Source organism: Bombina bombina, chromosome 1 (assembly GCF_027579735.1).
Source record: "Bombina bombina isolate aBomBom1 chromosome 1, aBomBom1.pri, whole genome shotgun sequence".
In the NCBI taxonomy this organism is placed as follows: Eukaryota; Metazoa; Chordata; class Amphibia; order Anura; family Bombinatoridae; genus Bombina; species Bombina bombina.
The window spans coordinates 166,953,809-166,977,516 of record NC_069499.1 but is presented as its reverse complement, the minus strand read 5'-3'; the positions used below and the strand labels follow the sequence as shown (position 1 = coordinate 166,977,516).

The 23,708-nt window shown below is 39.1% G+C and overlaps 1 protein-coding gene across 1 annotated transcript in view; it reads left to right on the top strand.

Annotated features, from left to right (window-relative positions):
- Positions 1-23,708, top strand: part of SMOC1 (SPARC related modular calcium binding 1) — a 402,783-nt gene that overhangs the window by 79,353 nt on the left and 299,722 nt on the right. The window contains exon 2 of the mRNA XM_053697708.1: positions 23,137-23,308. Within this exon, the coding sequence (XP_053553683.1) occupies positions 23,137-23,308 (172 nt within the window). The remainder of the gene's footprint in view (positions 1-23,136; positions 23,309-23,708) is intronic.

Sequence of the window (23,708 nt, the reverse complement as noted above, 5' to 3'; positions counted from 1 at the left end):
TTAGGAGAACAAGGGATGGGTTTTTACTCCAACCTGTTCATAATTCCCAAAAAAGAGGGAACATTCAGACCTATTTTAGATCTCAAGATTCTAAACAAGTTTCTAAGGGTTTCATCGTTCAAAATGGAAACCATTCGAACGATCCTTCCTACCATCCAGGAAGGTCAATTCATGACCACGGTGGACTTAAAGGATGCGTACCTACGTATTCCTATCCACAAGGAACATTTTCGGTTCCTAAGGTTCGCCTTTCTGGACAAGCATTACCAGTTTGTGGCACTTCCATTCGGATTAGCCACTGCTCCAAGGATTTTCACAAGGGTACTAGGGTCACTTCTAGCGGTGCTAAGACCAAGGGGCATTGCAGTAGTACCTTACTTGGACGACATCCTGATTCAAGTGTCGTCTCTGTCAAAAGCAAGGGCTCATACGGACATTGTCCTAGCCTTTCTCAGATCTCACAGGTGGAAAGTGAACATAGAAAAAAGTTCTCTGTCCCCGTCAACAAGAGTTCCCTTCTTGGGAACAATAATAGTTTCCTTAGAAATGAAGGTTTTTCTGACAGAGGCCAGAAAATCAAAACTTCTAAGCTCTTGTCAGGTACTTCATTCTGTTCTTCTTCCTTCCATAGCGCAGTGCATGGAAGTAATAGGTTTGATGGTTGCGGCAATGGACATAGTTCCTTTTGCACGAATTCATCTAAGACCATTACACCTGTGCATGCTCAGACAGTGGAATGGGGATTATACAGACTTGTCTCCGACGATACAAGTAGATCAAATAACCAGAGATTCACTCCGTTGGTGGCTGACCCTGGACAACCTGTCACAGGGAATGAGCTTCCGCAGACCAGAGTAGGTCATTGTCACGACCAACGCCAGTCTGGTGGGCTGGGGCGCGGTCTGGGAACCCCTGAAAGCTCAGGGTCTATGGTTTCGGGAAGACTCTCTTCTCCCGATAAACATAATGGAACTGAGAGCGATATTCAATGCTCTCAAGGCTTGGCCTCGACTAGCAAAGGCCAAATTCATAAGGTTTCAATACGACTGTTACATATATCAACCATCAGGGGGTAACAAGGAGTTCCCTGGCGATGGAGGAGCATCCGGGGGAGTGGGAACTCCATCTGGAAATCTTTGCCCAAATAACTCAATTATGGGGCATTCCAGACATGGTTCTGATGGCCTCTCGTCAGAACTTCATTGTCCCTTGTTACGGGTCCAAATCCAGGGATCCCAAGGCTACTCTATTGGATACAATAGTAGCACCTTGGATCTTCAACCTAGCTTATGTATTCCCACCGTTTCCTCTCATTCCCAGGCTGGTAGCCAGGATCAATCTGGAGAGGGCTTCGGTGATCTTGATAGTTCCTGTGTGGCCACGCAGGACTTGGTATGCAGACCTGGTGAATGTGTCATCGGCTCCACCATGGAAGCTACCTTTGAGACAGGACCTTCTTATTCAGGGTCCATTCGAACATCCGAATCTGGTTTTCCTCCAACTGACTGCTTGGAGTTTGAACGCTTAATTTTATCAAAGCGTGGGTTTTCAGATTCTGTAATAGATACTCTTATTCAGGCTAGAAAGCCTGTAACTAGAAAAATTTACCATAATATATGGAAAAAATATATCTGTTGGTGTGAATCTAAAGGATTCCCATGGAACAAGATAAAAATTCCTAAGATTCTTTCCTTTCTACAAGAAGGTTTGGAGAAAGGATTTTCTGCGAGTTCTCTGAAGGGACAGATCTCTGCTTTATCTGTTTTACTTCACAAAAGGCTGGCAGCTGTGCCAGACGTTTAAGCGTTTGTTCAGGCTCTGGTTAGAATCAAGCCTGTTTACAGACCTTTGACTCTTCCCTGGAGTCTTAATCTAGTTCTTTCAGTTCTTCAAGGGGTTCCGTTTGAACCCTTACATTCCGTAGATATTAAGTTATTATCTTGGAAAGTTTTGTTTTAGGTTGCAATTTCTTCCGCTAGAAGAGTTTCTGAGTTATCTGCTCTGCAGTGTTCTCCGCCCTATCTGGTCCATGCAGATAAGGTGGTTTTACGTACTGAGCCTGGTTTTCTTCCGAAGGTTGTTTCCAACAAAAATATTAACCAGGAGATAGTTGTACCTTCTTTGTGTCCGAATCCAGTTTCATAGAAGGAACGTTTGTTACACAATTTGGACGTTGTCCGTGCTCTAAAATTCTATTTAGAGGCTACTGAAGATTTTAGACAAACATCTTCTTTGTTTGTTGTTTATTCTGGTTAAAGGAGAGGTAAAAAAGCAACTTCTACCTCTCTTTCCTTTTGGTTTAAAAGCATCATCAGATTGGCTTTTGAGACTGCCGGACGGCAGCCTCCTGAAAGTATCACAGCTCACTCCACTAGGGCTGTGGCTTCCACATGGGCCTTCAAGAATGAGGTTCCTGTTGACCAAATTTTTTAAATTATATACTTTTGCTTCTTCGGAGGCTATTTTTGGGAGAAAGGTTTTGCAAGCCGTGGTGCCTTCCGTTTGGGTGACCTGATTTGCTCCCTCCCTTCATCCGTGTCCTAAAGCTTTGGTATTGGTTCCCACAAGTAAGGATGACGCCGTGGACCGGACACACCTATGTTGGAGAAAACAGAATTTATGCTTACCTGATAAATTACTTTCTCCAACGGTGTGTCCGGTCCACGGCCCGCCCTGGTTTTTTAATCAGGTCATGATGAATTATTTTCTCTAACTACAGTCACCACGTTACCATATGGTTTCTCCTATATATATTTCCTCCTGTCCGTCGGTCGAATGACTGGGGTAGGCGGAGCCTAGGAGGGACTATATGGCCAGCTTTGCTGGGCTCTTTGCCATTTCCTGTTGGGGAGGAGAATATCCCACAAGTAAGGATGACGCCGTGGACCGGACACACCGTTGGAGAAAGTAATTTATCAGGTAAGCATAAATTCTGTTTTTTTAAAATTTTGGGATGGTGGTGTGCCACAGGATTTTTTAATGTAAAAAAGTGTGCCACGGCAAAAAAAAAAAGGTTAAAAATCACTGCCTTAGTGTTCAAGATATGCACACTTAAAGGGACACTCAATCAAAATTAAACTGTCATGATTCAGATAGAGCATGCCATTTTAAACAACTTTCCAATTTACTTCCATTAACTAAATGTGCACAGTCTTTTTATATTTAAACTTTTTGAGTCACCAGCTCCTACTGAGCATGTGCAAGAATAAGTGTATATGCATTTGTGAATGGCAGATGGCTGTCACATGGTACGTGTATGCATTTGTGATTGGCTGATGGCTTTCACATGGTACAGTGGGAGTGGAAAAAGACATAACTTTTAAAATTGTCAGAAAAAAATCTACTACTCATGTGAAGTTCAGACTAAGTGCTATTGCATTGCCCTGTTATCTTGCATTTGTTGATTATGCAAATCTACTGTGTTGACTGGTCCTTTAAGGGCATATATATCAAGCTCTGTATGGAGCTCCGTATGAAGGCTCACCGGAAACAGAAGTTATGAAGCAGTGGTCTAAAGACCGCTGCTCCATAACTTGTCCGCCTGCTCTGAGACTGCGGACAGAAATCAACCCGATCATTGGTGCAATGATAAATGATGTGCAGCGCACATAATACGCTAGTTCGTATCATGTCCGCTCGCACATTGATAAATATGCCCCTTATTATGCTCTCATGTAAAGGAGAAAGGTTTCACACATATATACCAAGAAAAATGGGTACATTTGATTAAAGAAGTCCTATTGAAGAGTTTTTAATTGTACACTGAATCGTGAAGGTTTCAATTAGACTTTCAAGTGCCAGTAAATCATTTGCATTAAAGGGATACTAAACCCAAATTATTATCTTTCATTCTTGCCTTTTCAAATAAAGATAGAAAGAGAATGAAGAAAAATTGATAATAGGAGTAAATTAGAAAATTGCATGCTCTATCCGAATCATGAAAGAAAAATTTGGGTTTACTGTCCCTTTAAGCACTAGGTGGCGGGAGATTGCCCACTAGACAGATGCACAATCCTATCTATATAATATATACAATAGTTTTCTGACTAGAATTCCCTTTGTTATAAGAACTGTTAACATGTGTCAGACAGAATGCAATTTTAATCAACTTCCCAGTTAACTTCTATTAGCAAATTTGCTTCATTCTCTTGGTATCCTTTGTTAAAAAGTCACTTCCAGTGCAGGAATGCACAACTGGGAGTTAGCTAAGCATTACAAAAACATTCCTCCAAAATAAAAAGGACCAAAATTCAGATATTTATATGTACACACTTAATACAATGGTCAATTTTAGCAACATTTCCATTTTCCAAACAGACCCTTATATCTGGATAAAACAGTTAAAACTTAACCTTTACTAAAAAGAAGACAAAAGTAAAACATACTTAAAAAAAAGCCAAACAGGGTATATAGCCAATCTTGAGAGTCACAACTTCAAAGGTTAATTAATGAATACTACAATAAATGTTACTGCATACTCATCCCACTGTGGAGGCTTTCCCTACTCAATTCCGACTATGATTTTGTGAATCCCACAAGTGGGACAATACATGGGACCTACGACTATGGATGAGAAATGCAGTTAACAAAAGCATTTGAGAAAGCTCTAAATGGTGGAATGCGTGTCAGGTGTGAGCCAGAGTTGCATGATGTGAGGTAGAGAGTACAAGGGTGACAATTGGATTTATCGCATACTGATGGGCAATTTGTTTGATTTTGTTTACTACATTTCTCATCCATAGTCATAGGTCCCATATATTGCCCCACTTGTGGGATTCACAAAATCATAGTCGTAATTGAGTAGGGAAAGCCTCCACAGTGGGATGAGTTTGCAATAACATTTATTGTAATCATTAATTAACCTTTAAAGGTGTGACTCTTCAAATTCTTGCAGTCTTGAGATTGGCTCTATACCATGCTTGTTTGTTTTTTTAAGTATGTTTTACTTTTGTATAGTAAAGGATACGTTTTATTTGTTTCCTCCGGATATGAGTCTGTTTGGAAAATTGAAATATTGCTAATATTGACCATTGTATTAAGTGTGTAACTATAAATATTTTAACGTTGGTCCTTCTTCTTTTGGAGAAATCTTTTTAAGATATTAGGTACCCCCCACATATTATTTGTTCATGTGTATTAAAGGTATAATTAGGAATGTGGGTATAACAGAATTTAGAGTACTTTAGAGTGTACTGGTTTCCAAGAGAAATTAACTTAACTTTTTGAATAAGCTATCTAAGCATATCAGATGAGACAATGACAAATGCAAATAAGTGCAGTCACCAATCAGCAGCTAGGTTCTAGTAGTGCATTCCTGCTCCTAAGCCTAGCTAAGTATATTCTCCAACAGAGGATACCAAGAGAACAACGCATATTTGATAATTGAAGTTATTTGGAAAGTTGTTTAAAATGACATGATCTATATGAATAATTTATTTTTAATTTTGGCTTTATTATCTCTTTAAGGGTTGTGTAAGAAGAGGCTATAGACAACAGGGTATCATGGTATTTGATCTGTATTTGTTTTCACTCTGTTTCCCTGTATTGTGGATACAGTTACATTTCTAACATTACCCAGGCTGTTCTGTTGTTTATGGCAAAGAGACAGAAGAAAGTAGGTCATAATGACCCTTGGAAACCTGGTCATTAACAAGTTGTTATTATTCCTTCCATGGAAATTCCATTTAAGGTATCAAACAGCAATCAGAACAAAGGATTTCAATTAATTTTATGACTTGCTCAGATGTTATTAGCTGGTACATCTTGACTATATATTAGATTATTGTTTCATTAATTCTCAAATGATCATTATCTTTATAAAAATTTTTTTTTTTAGGAATATACAAAAATTACGTTACTGCCCAAATTAACAGAGGAACTTCTACAGATAGAATATATTATAAGTCAGTTTTCCACTGATTGTGATGAAATTCTATAGTTGTTATTTTCTATCATTAAAAGAAAAACTAAAGTCAAAATTAAACATTCATGAATCACATAGAGCAGAGAATTTTAAACAACTTTCCAATGTACTTCTTTTATCAAATTTGCTTTTGTCTCTTGGCAACCTTTGTTGAAGAATAAATATAGGTAGGCTGATATAAGCTTATGAGTGTACATGTGTCTTTAGGAGCCTATGCAACTATATATAACATTGCTATAAACATTTTTGCAAACACTGTTGCTAGATGGCTAAAGTCACATGCACGCTCCTGAGCTTACTTAGGATTATATTTACAAAGGATACCAAGAGAACTAAGCAACATTGATAATAGAAGTTTGTCCAATCCATTTAAGTGTATTTTTTACTTTACTGTCCCTTTAAGCTTCTCTGTCTACAACTCACACACATATATATTACACATACACACATATATATCACACACACACATATATATCACACACACACATATATATCACACAAACATATATATATATTATATATATCACACTCAAACGCATATATATGACACACATATATCACATTCACATCTCACACATACACACACACATATATATATATATATATATATATATATATATATATATATATATATATATATATATATATATATATATATATATATGATACACACACATTTATCACATCACACACACACATATAAATTTATATATATATATCACACACACACACATATAAATGTATATATATATATATATATATATATATATATATATATCACACACACACATATAAATGTATATATATATATATCACACACACACATATAAATGTATATATATATATCACACACACACACATGCATACACACACACACACACACACACACACACATATATATATATATATATATATATATATATATATATATACACACACACACACACACATATAGTCATGTGAAAAAGAAAGTACACCCTCTTTGAATTCTATGGTTTTACATATCAGGACATAATAACAATCATCAGATGAACAATTAGCAGGTCTTAAAATTAGGTAAGTAGAACCTCACAACAAAACACATGACATATCACACTGTATCATGATTTTTTTAAACAAAAATAAAGCCGAAATGGAGAAGCCATGTGTGAAAAACTAAGTACACCCTTATTGCTTCCATAGGAATTAAGAGGCTAAGTAGCAAGCAGGTGCTGATAATCAAATGTCCTTGATTAATTGATCATCAGTTTGCTGGTCTGGAGCATTCAGGTGTGTGTTAACACAATGCCAAGGAGGAAAGACATTAGCAATGATCTTAGAGAAGCAACTGTGCTGCCCATCAATCTGGGATGGGTTATAAGGCAATTTCAAAACAATTTAAAGTCCATTATTCTACAGTGAGAAAGATTATTCACAAGTGAAACCATTCAAGACAGTTGCCAATCTTCCCAGGAGGGGATGCCCCAGCAAATTCACCCCAAGGTCAGACCGTGCAATGCTAAGAGAAATTGCAAAAAACCCTAGAGTTACATCTCAGACTCTACAGGCCTCAGTTAGCATGTTAAATATTAAAGTTCATTACTACAATTAGAAAAGGAATGAACAAGTATGGTTTGTATGGAAGGGTTGCCAGGAGAAAGCCTCTTCTCTTTAAAAGAACATGGCAGCATGGCTTAGGTTTGCAAAGTTGCATCTAAACAAACCACAATACTTCTGGAACAACGTCCCTTGGGCAGACAAGACCAAAGTGGAGATGTTTGGCCATAATGCACAGCGCCAAGTTTGGCAAAAAACAAACACAGCATATGAGCACAAGCACCTTATACCAACTGTCAAGCACGGTGGTGGAGGGGTGATGATTTGGGCTTCTTTTGTAGCCACAGGACTTAAGCACCTTGCAGTCTGTCATGAGATGCAGGACATATGCAGGACACAGCAATGATGGTACAACTCTATTTTATTACAGAGCATAGCAATACACATCCAGACAGGTTGATTGTACTAAAACAAACTGCGACACAGACACCGGACCTAAGCCCCGCCCACATGCTAGTGACATCACATCCTGCTATCATCACATCTTCCCCTTTTTCAAAGGCAAAGCATACATTTGCATATATTAAATAACAAGGTACACCAACAGGGTATACAACAACATTTTGTTTTAGAACATTATAAAAACAGATAGATTAGAAAACATGAACAAATAAATTACATCCTGACTTGGACATCGGGGTAGACTACCCTAGTCCACAGTGACCATGGGATTATTCTGCCCATACTTCCGGTCACTGTTCTAGCTAAAGTCAGTCCCTGTATCGGGCCGGAAGCCTCACCACTCTTCCGCTTGATGTAACTTTGCATGAACTGTCCTCTGATACAGAAGATGGTGAACAAGAGTCTGCTGGAGGCAAAGATATATCCCCGCTATGATCTTGCTGAGGGGAAGGCACCTCTCTTAGAACAGGGGATCCCACCGGCGGTGGTACTGAGGTATCCGGTTCCAGACTCTCAGGTACAGGCTGAAGATGTCTTCGGTTACGGCGTGTAACCGTCCCTCCCTCTGTAAGGACTGTGTAAGACCTTGGTTCTGGAGAGCGGCCCACTACCGTAGCAGGCGTCTTCCATTTCTTCTCATCATCCAGTTTAATTCTGACACTTTGGCCCGCTTTCAGTTCCTGTAAAGGCCTGACAGAATGTCTCCTGTCGTAGAAGAAACGATAACCCTTTTTGGCCTCTTCATCCCTCCTAAGGACTTCGTCCCGAGGAACAGGGCCAGGCGGCTTGAAGACACCCACTGAGGGTAAAGTGGTGCGAATCTGGCGTCCTAGCATCAGCTGTGCCGGGCTAAACCCGGTGGCTTGAATGGGCGTCGCCCTGTATGACAAGAGGGCTAGGTACGGTTCAGATTGCTTTAGAATGAATTTTGTTGTTTGAACTGCCCTTTCAGCCATTCCGTTGGCCTGCGGATAATGTGGACTTGACGTGGAATGTGCAAAATCATATTCCCTGCTGAAAGCACTGAACTCTGTAGAAGCGAACTGCATGCCATTATCACTCACCAGCTCCATTGGAATGCCCCATCGGGCGAACAAGCTCTTCAGGCGAATGATAACGGCCTGACTTGTGATATCATTCAGGGGTGCTATTTCCAAATACCTGGAATAGTAGTCGATAACAACAAGAAACTTTTTCCCGTGCAGTTCGCACAAATCAGCAGCTATTTTCTGCCACGGCCCCGCAGGCAGCGGAGTAGACATTAAGGGCTCCCTTCTCTGAGTAGGCCGGCGTTCCCGGCAAAAGGCACATTTAGACACGTGATTTGCAATGTCGGAGCTGATCCCAGGCCACCACACAGCTGTAGCTGCTCTTTCTCTGCACTTTGTAATGCCTAAGTGGCCATCGTGAATCCTGTTTAACATCTCCTTCCTCATGCTGACAGGAATTACAATACGGTCTTGGAACAGCACCAACCCTTCCAGCTCCGTGAGCTGCGACCTCTCTGGCTGGTAAGCATTTAAAGACATCCAGGCTGCCCGGCTCTCGGGCCAGCCATCTCTTATGTACCTTATAACTTCTTGCAGATCTGTGTCCAAATATGTCTCTTTCTTTATCTCTTCCAGTTTCCTTGAAGAAATGGACTTAGAGGCCAGAACTGAATCAACATACACTTTTACATCCGACTCTGTGGAGGATTCTTCAGCAGCAGCCAGCGGGAGCCTGGACAGTGTATCTGCCACAACCAGCTGCTTCCCCGGCACATGCACTGCCTGAACATTGAACCTGAGTAGTCTCATTAAAAGTCTCTGGCATCTCAAGGGTGTTTTGTCGATGTCATAAGAATTGATAAGAGGGACTAGCGGTTTGTGGTCAGTTTCCAGACTAAATTTCTCCAAACCTACTAGATAACGCTGAAAGCGCTCACAGGCCCAAACTGCAGCCAGGCACTCTTTCTCAATTTGAGCGTATTTTGACTCCGCAGCCGTCAGTGTGCGGGAACAGTAGGCGATGGGCTGTAGTTTGTTGTCATTCAGCTGCAGGAGTGCAGCCCCCAACCCATAACTGCTTGCATCAGCACTAACCACAGTCTTTTTTGAAGGGTCGTAGAACCCCAGCACTGGGGCAGACCCCAGCAGGGACTTAGCATGCAGGAACGCTTTTTCTTGTGAGGGTCCCCAGACCCAGGCAACATCTTTCTTAAGCAACTCTGTGATAGGGTGCAAAACTGTAGATAAATCTGGAAGAAACTTGCCCACGTAATTTACAAGGCCCAATATCTGTCTCAGCTCATGTACATCAGAAGGGCTTTTCATCTGTTCGATAGCCCGAATTTTCTCGGGGTCCGGCTTGATGCCATCCCCGTTGATGATATGCCCAAAGTAGCATAATTCAGTTTTCCTAAAATGACATTTTTCTTTATTCAGCTTCAGCCCAGACTCTTTGATAGCCTGCAGCACACAACTCAAACGCTGATCATGCTCCTCCACTGTAGACCCATACACTAGAATGTCGTCCATGACGACTGCTGTGCCCACGTGGCCACTCAGGAGAGAACTCATTTCCCTCTGAAACATCTCAGGAGCGGAGGATATCCCAAAGGGAAGTCTGCAGAAGCAGAACCGACCTACCGGAGTGATAAAGGTAGTCAGTTTGCGGCACTTTGGATCCAGGGGGATCTGCCAAAAGCCGCTAGAAGCGTCTAATGTGGAAAAGAACTTCGCCCCAGCCAACTTCGGGGCTATATCTTCCAGTGTCGGCAGCACAAATCTCTCCCTCTTCACTGCCTCATTCAACCTTTTCAGGTCCACACAGATGCGCACCTTTCCGTTTTTCTTTGCAACTGGAACAATGGGGGCACACCAATCAGTTGCTTCAACAACCTCTTCAATAACCCCCATAGACTTCATGCGCATGAGCTCTTTCTCCACTTGAGGCATGAGCGGGAACGGAATTCTACGAGGAGTAGAAATACTGTACGGGACTGCGTCACTTTTAAGTGCTATACGGACAGGTTTGCAGCTCAGTAGGCCCAACTCGCCAAACATATCTTCAGAGATCTCATTCACTCTGGCCACGAGGCCCAAGTCACAGGCTGCTTTTCTGCTCAATAAACTGTTAACACACTGACCTCGGATCACATGCACCCACATGGTGAACTTCCTTTGTTTGTACTCACAGCTGGCAAGAAATTTCCCCACACAATCAATGCGGCCACCAGGACTATGAACATTTGTAGTAACCTTCGCCAGCTGGGGCTGTCGAGGCAGTTTCATAAATTCAGCAAAAGACATTACAGTGATATCAGCTCCTGTGTCAATCTTAAAATCAACATTGGCTCCCATTACAGTAAAGGTAACTTTCCAATCTTCCTCTGAGCTTGTCCGTTCCACAACAGACCCCACAAAAGACACTTCCTGACCCTCCTGGTCACTGTCCACCTGCATCTCCTTAATGTATTCAGTTTTACACACCACTTCAAAATGGCCTATTCTGTTACATTTTCTGCATCTTTTATCTCTGGCCGGGCATATAGCACTCTGATCATGAGCCCGGTAGCACCGTGTGCATCGGCCATGTTGCGCCCATCCACTTCTAGGCCTTTCCAGTACTTTAGATCTACCGCTCACACTGTGCCTTTCACTAGTAATTTTCCTAGACTGTTGCACTTCATCCACAATACTCTCAGACCTCAGATCAGCACTTTGCTTTTTCACCAGTTCACTCTGGCGGGCCATCCTAATAGCCCCGTCTAACGTTAAATCAGGCTCTAACTGCAGCTTCAGGGAGACTTCAGCATCTGCAATTCCAATAACTATTCTGTCTCTGATTTGCTCTTCTTTAGCAACACCAAACTCACAGAATTCAGCTAATTCATACAGGCTGCGCACAAATGACTCCACAGATTCTCCCACACGCTGATTACGTTTGTGAAAACAAGCTCTCTCATGAATCACATTTCTTTTGGGCACAAAGTGGGCACTGAGTTTATCCATAACTATATCAAAGTTAACTTCGTCCCCTTCTTGGAAAGTAAAAGCATTGAACACTGGCTCTACATCTTTCCCCATAGAATATAAAAGAGAATTAACTTGTACTTCACCACTCTCCTTGTTCAGTTTGGATGCAATCCTGAAGCGCTGAAACCGCTGACGCCATGTGGGCCAAGCTGCAGGCTGAGAAAAGTCAAAAGGCTCAGGTGGGGTAAACTTTGACATCGTCATCATCAGAAACAGAAGCGTAGTCCAGAACTTCTGACACCATGTCATGAGATGCAGGACATATGCAGGACACAGCAATGATGGTACAACTCTATTTTATTACAGAGCATAGCAATACACATCCAGACAGGTTGATTGTACTAAAACAAACTGCGACACAGACACCGGACCTAAGCCCCGCCCACATGCTAGTGACATCACATCCTGCTATCATCACACAGTCATTGAGTCGACCATGAACTCCTCTGTATACCAAAGTATTCTTGAGTCAAATGGGAGGCTATCTGTCCGACAGCTTAAGCTTGGCCGAAATTGTGTCATGCAACAGGACAATGATCCCAAGCACACCAGCAAATCTACAACAGAATGGCTGTAAAATAAAAGAATACAAATGCTGTGGCGGGACCTTAAGAGAGTTGTGCATAAACCAATGCCCACAAACCTCAATGAACTGAAGCAACGTTTTAAAGAAGAGTGGGCCAAAATTCCTCCACAACGATGTAAGAGGCTAATAAAGTCTTACAGAAAAAAATAAGTTATTGCTGCTAAAGGTGTTGAGTTATTGAATCATAAGGAGTACTTTTCACACATGGCTTCTCCATTTTGGCTTTATTTTTGTTCAATAAATAATGACACAGTGTAATATGTCATGTTTTATTGTTCATCTGATGATTGTTATTATGTCCTGATACGTAAAACTATAGAATTTAAAGAGAGTATAATTACTTTTTCTTTTAACTGTGTGTGTATATATATATACAGTATATATACAGTATATATAAAACACACACACATATATATATATACATATATATATGACACCCACACACATATCACACACACCCACACGCGTATATAAATAACACACACAAACATGAATCACACACATATGCATATATATGACACACACTCAAACACATGCATATATATCACACACACACACATACTGTATATATATATATATATACAGTATATATAAAAATATATATATATATATTTATCACAATCACACAAACACACATGCGCATATATATATATATATATATATATATATATATATATATATATATATATATATAAAAGACACATATACACATATATATATATATATATATATCTCACACACGCATATCTATGACACACACACACACACACATGTATATATCACACATACATATATATCACACACACACACATACATACATATATATCTCACACACATGCATATATATTACACACACATATATATATCAATATAAATTATTGCATAGGTAATAAGCACATCTAGGCAAGTATCCCCACTTGCCTTTACCCAAAAAAACTATATATACATTGTTACCAATGCACCAGAATATTCTGGGTAAGGTATGCAAGTTAGATAAATAACATCTATTGATTTACTTTTGCAATATGGAGGATTATCTCCACCATAATTTAAATTATTTTTTATTTTGCCCTGGAATTAGCTTTACCTAGCAGCAATCAAAAATCTATCTACTGCTGATGAGTTCTAATAAGAACGAAACAGCTTTCCAGTAGTGATTTTTGTATTTGCTGCATTTACCCCAGTAGGGGGATTGCTGTGTGTTAACACAGTATTTGAAGAAAAAAAGCCTGAGATGTTGTGTATCTAATTTACATACCTTACCCAGAATCCTCTGGTGCATTGGTAACAATGTATATAGAGTTTTTTTGGGGTAAAGGCAAGGGGGGATACTTCCCTAGATGTGTTAATTACCTATGCAATCATTTCTATTGATTTTAGTTTTGCGATATGGAGGATTTTAATCTCATGCTTTTATCTCCACCATAATTTTAATGAATATATATATATATATATATATATATATATATATATATATATAAAATTTACAGCCGCATATAAATGACACACACACAAACACACACACACAATCACACACACACACATATATATATATATATATATATATATATATATATATATATATATATATATATATATATATAATTTACAGCCGCATATAAATGACACACACACACACACATATATATATCTATATATCACACACACACATATATATCAAACACCATGACAATTTGCATAATATTTTAACTAATAAAATACAACATGGTATGTTAAGTTAGCTATCTACAAGTTTCTGTGGTGATTGCTGTTACATACTAAAATCACCGCACAGTAACCCACACGGCTCCTGCAGACACTGTTTTATGTAGAGGCGCCTGCAAGCTGTTAGGCTCGTACAGTGTAGATGATCAAAATGAAATGGTCCCCAAAATTTAATGAGAGAAATTCTTACATTTTTATCTATTCTTCTACCTATTCTTGGGCATTGAAAGTCATTTTAACCTTTAAACCCTTTGCTGACAGTCAACAAATTATAAGAATAAATGTAATGTTTCAGAAATGCTATTTTTTGCATGAGAGAAAATGTAGATGTTCCAAGACGTTCCTTTCACATAAAAATTTTCCTTTTTTTTAATTCAGACAGAACATAAAATATTACATTACTTTTAAATTTACTTCTGTTTTACAATTTACTTTTTTTCCCTATGATATTCTTTGTTAAGAACCATACCTAGATAGGCTCAGGATATGTAATGCATTATTGTGAGCTAGCTGGTGATTGTTGGCTACACACATATGAGCTAGATTACAAGTAGAGCGCAATTTATCGCTCCTGCTCACAAGTTAACTTTGCTACGCAGGGTTTTTTTTGCATGTGTCTGGGAGCATGCTTTTATAAGTTGACAGTAAAACGTTTTCGCACGAGAGGTAAAGCTATGCACTCAAAAATCCAAACGTTGAAAATCGCAACTGTGTTAACGTATTCCCCCATAGAATTAAATAGAGCGTGAAAAGTTCAAAAACAAACCTAACACCTAGCAAGTCATGAAAACCTTATCCCGTTTAACCAAATGCGCTAACACGAAATGAAATATGAATATTTTACATTCCAATGTTCTTCACATAGCAAAATATGTTCTATTTATTCTTAAAGGGACAGTCTACACCAGAATGTTTATTGTTTAACAAGATAGATAGTCCCTTTATTACCCATTCCCCAATTTTGCATAACCAACACAGTTATATTAATATATGTTTAACCTGTGTGATTACCTTGTATCTAAGCCACTGCAGACTGCACCCTTATCTAAGTGCTTTTGACAGACATGCAGTTTTGCCAATCAGTACAGACTCCTAAATAACTCCACTGGAGTGAGCACAATGTTATATATATATGACACACATGAACTAGTACTGTCTGTGAAAAACTTTCAAAATGCTCTGAGCTAAGAGACGGTTTAGAAATCAGTTTGAGCCTACCTAGGTTTAGCTTTTCAAAAATAACACCAAGGGAACAAAGCAAATGTAATGATAAAAGTCAATTGGAAAGTTGTTTAACCCCTTAAGGACCACAGCACTTTTCCATTTTTTGACTGTTTGGGACCAAGGCCATTTTTACATTTCTGCAGTATTTTCATCATATCTTATAATTTACTATAATTTTTTTTAATAAAATATGATGAAAAAATGTAAACACCGAAACGTCATGGGACTATGCTTTTAACTTTTTTTTTAAATAAAAGTTATTTTTTACTTAAATCCAGTGAGTGCTGTCTTTGCTCTGAATTATATATATATATGATTAAACAAACAAGTATATAGTCTTATATACCCTAGACATACAACTCAGGGTATATAAGACTCAGAACAATATTACATTACATCTCACCTGTCATGATCCGGTGTACATGCGCTCAGGAAACAGACCCTCGGGGCAGTGGTAGGGATTTGAAGACACCGACCCCTGACCCGGGGAAGAGTATCCTGGACGTGGATAGATGATATTCTGTGATTCATAGTTGCTAGAAGTTATTGTAGAATAAATGGAGAGTGCAACATTTGTATACAATATATTCTGAGTTCACTGTGACTTATAGTTAGTTAATAGAAGTAACTGCAGGATTCAATGAGAGAGAAATATAGCAAAGTGGAATGTTCAGGCTTCAGAGTAATCTGGTGAAAGTTTGACACTTAGATGCAAACTAAGGATTGTTGCAGGTTCACAGTACATAATATTATATAAAGCTGTATGTCAGAGTTAAAGCACAGCTGCACAGGTACTTAGACAAGCTGCAAGTTTAGGCATTAATTACTGTTTGTGCATTTAGATGCAAACTTGGTTTATTGCAGGTTCACAGTACATATTATTATAATGAGCTGTATGTCAGTAATTAGCAGAGCAGCACAGGTGAAAGTTAAGTTTAAGGCATTAATTACTGTTTGAACATATATTGGAGAATCACAGGAAAGCTTTTAATTGAACACATAGATGCAGAGTTCAGAATATGTTAACATATTTGCAGCAGGATATTTCAGCAATGACAACTTGTAGCAGAGAAATAGTTATAAAGTTCTGAGTAAGATGCTGTTGTAATTAGAGAGTGATGGTAAGCAAAAGCATAGTTGAATTATAATAAAGTTCAGAGATTGTTAAGTAGCTGTGTCCAGGAAACAGAATGGAGATATTTTTGATACTTGCGGTTTGATGATATTTTGCATAGGTAATAGGAAATGCTGTATCTTGGAATAGTTGCTAAGTTCATGCAGGAAACAGTCACAGACCTCTGTTCAGGATCACAACTTCAATGTTAATGCAAGGCACATTAGACCTGAGAAGGCTTAAAAAGAGGCTGAGGTAATCAGGTGCATGAATGATTAATCAGGCAGGCAGGCAAGCTGAATGTGAATACTGCCCAAATGCAGCAGTCAGAAAAGGATTTCTTAAAGGGATAGTGACATTAGGCTGAGATATGTTACAGATTCCCCTCCTTAAAGGCGACCTCCGGGCGCCCAATACAATCCAAAAGGAGAGAGAACAAAATTGATATGGAGAATCGGTAGTAGGTGTATGGAGGTAGTGAGTCCAATCGGAAATCAAGAAAGGAGGGTTGGAGATCTCTTGAAAAAGTTGAATGACGAAGTAAAGGCCATGTAATTCAGGTATCAAAAGATCTTGACAATGATGAGAGCAAAACTTGAAGTCAACTTTTTTGTAGTCATCGTGAGAATGCATGAACGTAACATACAATGAGCTTCCTACCACAGAATCATCCTGAGGGTAGACAGGTGGATGTTCTTCATGATAGATGACCATGTATATAGCCAATGAAAAGGCAGCCAGTCCTAGAGATATGAATAGGCTTTCCTCAGCTTCAGAAATAGAGATGCAGCATTCTGGATTGATAACCAGATTAACCACCTTTGGGTCAGAGATTTGAGTATCCTCAGAATTAACCTCTTGGCTGAGGATTAGATATACTCCAAAAGAAAAAGCTATAGCCACTTCTAACGCAATAGCAGGGCTTTCTTCAAAATAGGAGATAGGAGTGTAGAGTGCAAGATTTGTCCAGTTCTTGCCATCTTCTAATTCAAAATGAAATGTCTCCTTACTGGATTCAGAATCAAAAGTGTTCTCACTAAGAATAGGTATATGAATGTCCACACCAGGGTAAGGTTCAGGAATACCCACATCTGGGCAAGTTTCAGTCATATCCTCAGTAGGATCAGGTGAAGGAATGCCCATGCCAGGGCAATGTTCAGAAGTACCCACATCTGGGCAAGGTTCAGGAATATCCTCAGTAGGATCAGGTGAAGGAATGCCCATGCCAGGGCAATGTTCAGAAGTACCCACATCTGGGCAAGGTTCAGGAATATCCTCAGTAGGATCAGGTGAAGGAATGCCCATGCCAGGGCAATGTTCAGAAGTACCCACATCTGGGCAAGGTTCAGGAATATCCTCAGTAGGATCAGGTGAAGGAATGCCCATGCCAGGGCAATGTTCAACTATAGAGAAAGAAAAAGAACCCACTTTAGAGCCAGGAACCATACTCTCTTCTGAGCAGAGGGCAAGGCTTTCTTCAGGGTTCATAAACGAAGAATTAACAAGACCCACTTTAGAGCCAAGAACCATACTCGCTTCTGAGTAGAGGGCATGGCTATCTTCAGGATCAAGTATTATTACACCCATTTCTGGGTTAAACAAAGGAATACCCATACCAGGGTCAAAAACAGGAGAGTCCACCTTGATGTCAGGTTTAGTAGTATAATCATGGAAAACAGGAACAGGAATGGGCACAGGGGAATCTTCTTGAAGAACTTTTGTACAAGTTTCAGGTTCAAGAATGTCCACTTGCAAACTTGGTTCAAAGTTGTCCTCACAGGATTGAGTATCAGGAATTCCTGTACAGGAAACTGAAGTAGTAGAAAATGTAGGTTGATGCAAAGTATCTCCCAAGGGAAACAATTTCTTAGATGCAATAACAGAAGAATTTTGAGAAGGTGAAGTGTACTGCAATATGCCACACTCAGGTAGATGCGGAGGAATTGTGACACAAGATTCTGACTGAGAAGTTATCTGGAGTTCAGCAGGCATGCTTATTTGAGTTTGAATATCAGAGCTAAATTCTCCAGGGATTATCTCTGGTAAACTGAAAGGTTGTATATCTGGATCAGAATTATCTTTTGCTTCTAGCACAGGGTTTACAGGTATTGAGGCAGCATGAGAGGGATGCAAGAAATCAATAGTTGGAAACAGTTTTTGTAGTTGTTGTAGAGTCTGAGAAGAGATACCATTAGATGCTTTAAGAAGAGACTGATAGTGACTATAGACATCATCCAGCTCGGTGTTGACAGTGTCAGGAGGCAAGAGAGGGTCTGGTACAACAGAATCTAAAACAGGGGAATCAGGCTGAGTTTCCTCTTTGCACTTCTGATTTTCTGTGGGCAGAAGGATTTTCTTCTTCTTCTTCTTTTTCTTAGAGAGCTTAGATTTCTTCCCAGTATGAGGCTTCTTAAGTTGCTGCCATTGTGGCTTGTAGTAAGGTTGAGAACAGAAATCCTCTTCATCACTGGATGCATAATTCTGATGTGATAAATCAGCATAGTAGTTGAGCGGACCTTTACTCCTAACAGCAGTCTGTAAACCAGATGTCCTTTCTTCCAGCTCTGAATCTGTCCAATCTAACGAATCCATGGTAATATCAGTATTTCCATGAGAGGTTTCATGATGGGAGCTGTCTGTATCATCCATGTTGTAAATATAACAACCAAGGATGTCATTATAGCAAATAGGTTGAGGTCTTGTCTGAGTTTGTGGCGAATTAAAGTTGCGGTCATACCAGTCTAATGCCAATTCAGCTGGATCTGTGAAGTCATCCTCCTTGTTGACATATACAGACTCAGAATCAGTATCATCAGGATAGGAATCACAAACATGAGGAACAGATGAAATTCTAGAAAAGTGGTTCTGTCTCTTTAAATCTTTAAAGATCTGATTTTTTTCTGCTGAATCGATGGATATATTCTCTTCATTTTCATAGTCAGATTCAGAATCAGTTTCACCAAAATGGTAATCACGAACATGAAGAACAGATGACATTTTGGAAAAGTGGTTCTGTCTCTTTAAATCTTTGAAAGCCTGAATTTTTTCTGCTGAAGCTATGGTTAAATCCTCTTCATTTTCATAGTCAGATTCAGGATCAGTTTCACCAAAATGGTAACCACGAACATGAGTAGAGGATTGTCTAGAATGGGAGTACTGTGTCTTTAAATTTTTTAAAGTTTGAAAATCTTCTGTTTTTCCTTTAGGGATTGCTTGGGTCTGAGTTATGTTGTAATTTTTTATTTTCCTTTGAGGGTCGGTGCATCCACTACCACTGCGGATCCCTTTTTTAGGCATTAACATTCTGTCATGATCCGGTGTACATGCGCTCAGGAAACAGACCCTCGGGGCAGTGGTAGGGATTTGAAGACACCGACCCCTGACCCGGGGAAGAGTATCCTGGACGTGGATAGATGATATTCTGTGATTCATAGTTGCTAGAAGTTATTGTAGAATAAATGGAGAGTGCAACATTTGTATACAATATATTCTGAGTTCACTGTGACTTATAGTTAGTTAATAGAAGTAACTGCAGGATTCAATGAGAGAGAAATATAGCAAAGTGGAATGTTCAGGCTTCAGAGTAATCTGGTGAAAGTTTGACACTTAGATGCAAACTAAGGATTGTTGCAGGTTCACAGTACATAATATTATATAAAGCTGTATGTCAGAGTTAAAGCACAGCTGCACAGGTACTTAGACAAGCTGCAAGTTTAGGCATTAATTACTGTTTGTGCATTTAGATGCAAACTTGGTTTATTGCAGGTTCACAGTACATATTATTATAATGAGCTGTATGTCAGTAATTAGCAGAGCAGCACAGGTGAAAGTTAAGTTTAAGGCATTAATTACTGTTTGAACATATATTGGAGAATCACAGGAAAGCTTTTAATTGAACACATAGATGCAGAGTTCAGAATATGTTAACATATTTGCAGCAGGATATTTCAGCAATGACAACTTGTAGCAGAGAAATAGTTATAAAGTTCTGAGTAAGATGCTGTTGTAATTAGAGAGTGATGGTAAGCAAAAGCATAGTTGAATTATAATAAAGTTCAGAGATTGTTAAGTAGCTGTGTCCAGGAAACAGAATGGAGATATTTTTGATACTTGCGGTTTGATGATATTTTGCATAGGTAATAGGAAATGCTGTATCTTGGAATAGTTGCTAAGTTCATGCAGGAAACAGTCACAGACCTCTGTTCAGGATCACAACTTCAATGTTAATGCAAGGCACATTAGACCTGAGAAGGCTTAAAAAGAGGCTGAGGTAATCAGGTGCATGAATGATTAATCAGGCAGGCAGGCAAGCTGAATGTGAATACTGCCCAAATGCAGCAGTCAGAAAAGGATTTCTTAAAGGGATAGTGACATTAGGCTGAGATATGTTACATCACCTGATGAAACGGTAAATCCAAGAAACGCGTTGTGAGACTTTTTATTGTGTTTTTATTAAATATACCTGTTTTTATCATTGTATATCATTTTGAGCCATACTTTTTTAGCTGTTGATTCCACTGCACTGATTGGTTTTGGGCTACCTACACCTTACCTGTCTCTGCATATTTCCTTCATCATACTGGAAAGTCCTTGCTGTGGAATATAAGTTTGCTGGGCGACTTCTAACTGTTCAGCCTGCCTGTGTAGCACTTGTTTAGTGCTGCTCAAATTGTGAGTACGTTTCTTTATGTTACACAATTTATTTCTACTGTGAAGATATCACACCATTGGGATGCCCTGTTCTCGCTTTTTGTTTTCTCAAGAATAGAAAGGCCAGATAAGACTTTGCCAAAAAATATCTAAAAAGCCAGCCCAGATCTGGAACAGCATTCTTTGGACAGGTGAAACTAAGATCAACCTGTACTAGAATGATGGGAAGAAAAAATTATGGAGAAGACTTGGAACGGCTCATGATCCGAAGCATACCACATCATCTGTAAAACACAGTGGATGCAGTGTGATGGCATGGACATGTATGGCTTCCAATGGCACTGGGTCACTAGTGTTTATTGACAATGTGACAGTAGACAGAAGCATCCAGATGAATTCTGAAGTGTATAGGGATATATTGTCTGCTCAGATTCAGCCATATTCATCTAAGTTGATTGGATGGCACGTCACTTTACAGATGGACAATGACCCAAAACATACTGCAAATGCAATACACAAGTTTTTTAAGGCAAAGAAGTAGAATATTCTGCAATGGCCGAGTCAAACACCTGATCTCAACCAGATCGAGCCTGCATTTCACTTGCTGAAGACAAAACTGAAGAAAGCTGCAGTAAAGGCCCGGCAAAGCATCACAAAGGAGGAAACCCAGCATTTGATGATGTCCATGCTTTCCAGACTTCAAGCAATCATTGCCTGCAAATGATTCTCGACAAAGTATTAAAAATGAACATTTTATTTATGATTGTGTTAATTTGTCCAATTACATTTGAGAACCTGAAAAAAGCGGATTGTGTATGAAAATGGTTGCAATTCCTAAAAGTTTCATACAGTATTTTTGTTGAACCCCTTGAATTAAAGATAAAGTCTGAACTTCAATTGCATCTCGGTTCTTTAATTCAAATCCATTGTGGTGGCGTACAGAGACGGAATTATGAAAATTGTGTCAGTGTCCAATTATTTACGGACCTAACTGTATGTATTTATGTGTTGATATGTGTATATATGTCTGTAAATACATATATACACATATAAATACATATGTACACACATATAAACATATATATATATATACATACATATGCATACATATTTATACATGTATATGTATTTATCTCTATGTTAAATCCCTTTGCATACACACTCAGATAGTGTTATTTTGAGTGTAACTGTAATTTTAAATGTTATTTTGATGTGGTTTGTGCGTCTTTTGTGCCTCGCATAACAGTTAACCAGAGCTCAGAAGTCATGCACAATAAATTCCATTGCTCTCAAGGGAACACATTTACTTTCAACTTGTAATACGCTTGCTACTCCCAACAAAGAGCCGCGATAAACCTTTATCACTCATGCGCAACAGTTAGCACTCCACTCATAATCTAGCCCATATGCTTCATATCATTGGCTCACCAGATGTGTTCAGATAGTTCCCATTAGTGCATTGCTGCTCTGGAGCTCCTTTAACCTTTTAACGCCGTTATGCCGTTCTATTCCGTCATAATTACACTGGGCTTTAAAGCCGTTATGACGGAATAGAACGTCATAACAAACGGCTGTCCTGAAACCTTCTGTGCTTCTAGGACTTGATCGCGGTCTAGAGGGCGTTCCTAGGGTTGTAGGGACGCCCCCCAGATGCGATCCAATAATTGAAATCTTGCGATCGTGTGCACGATCGCGTAGTTTCAATTTGTCTATATCGGAAAAGGTGTTCCGATGTAGGCACTTTCACCCTGTCACTAAAGGGTTAACTGTGTTTATAAACCTTTTACAGGGGTTGAACAGATAGTAATATACAAGCAATAGCACAATAACAATACTTTAGTTTTGGCTTGTGAAGTGATTGTAACATTGATTATTTTTTTATTTTAAAATGTTCTAGTTCCTAATAAGTGACCGAGACAGAGACCCTCAGTGCAATCCTCATTGTTCCAGACCCCAGTCAAAGCCAATCTGTGCGTCAGATGGTCGTACTTATGAATCCATGTGTGACTACCAGAGAGCAAAATGCAAGGATCCTGGTCTCAGCGTGACTCATAGAGGAAGGTGCAAAGGCAAGAATATTCATGTATATAACATACCGAGTAATATTATCAGAGAGCTTATTTCATAGACATCAAATACCATCATTTATGTAGAGCTCACATTTTGAGTATATACATGCTTGTATATAGGTACATGACTAGACATTTTGATGGAGCCTTTATAGATCAAATAGAGATAAAAATCTAACTTTACAATGCATTACTATTTATGCTTTGTATCTCTGCAAAAATATTTAAATGTTTGTGATACAATATTATAGGTAGATAATGTAGATAGATAGATAGAAAGATAGATAGAAAGATAGATAATAGATAGACAGACAGACAGACAGATGGTAGGATGGACAGACAGACAGAATACCTTATATATTTACATAGAATCTCCTGATTAGATCTAGGGTATTGTTTC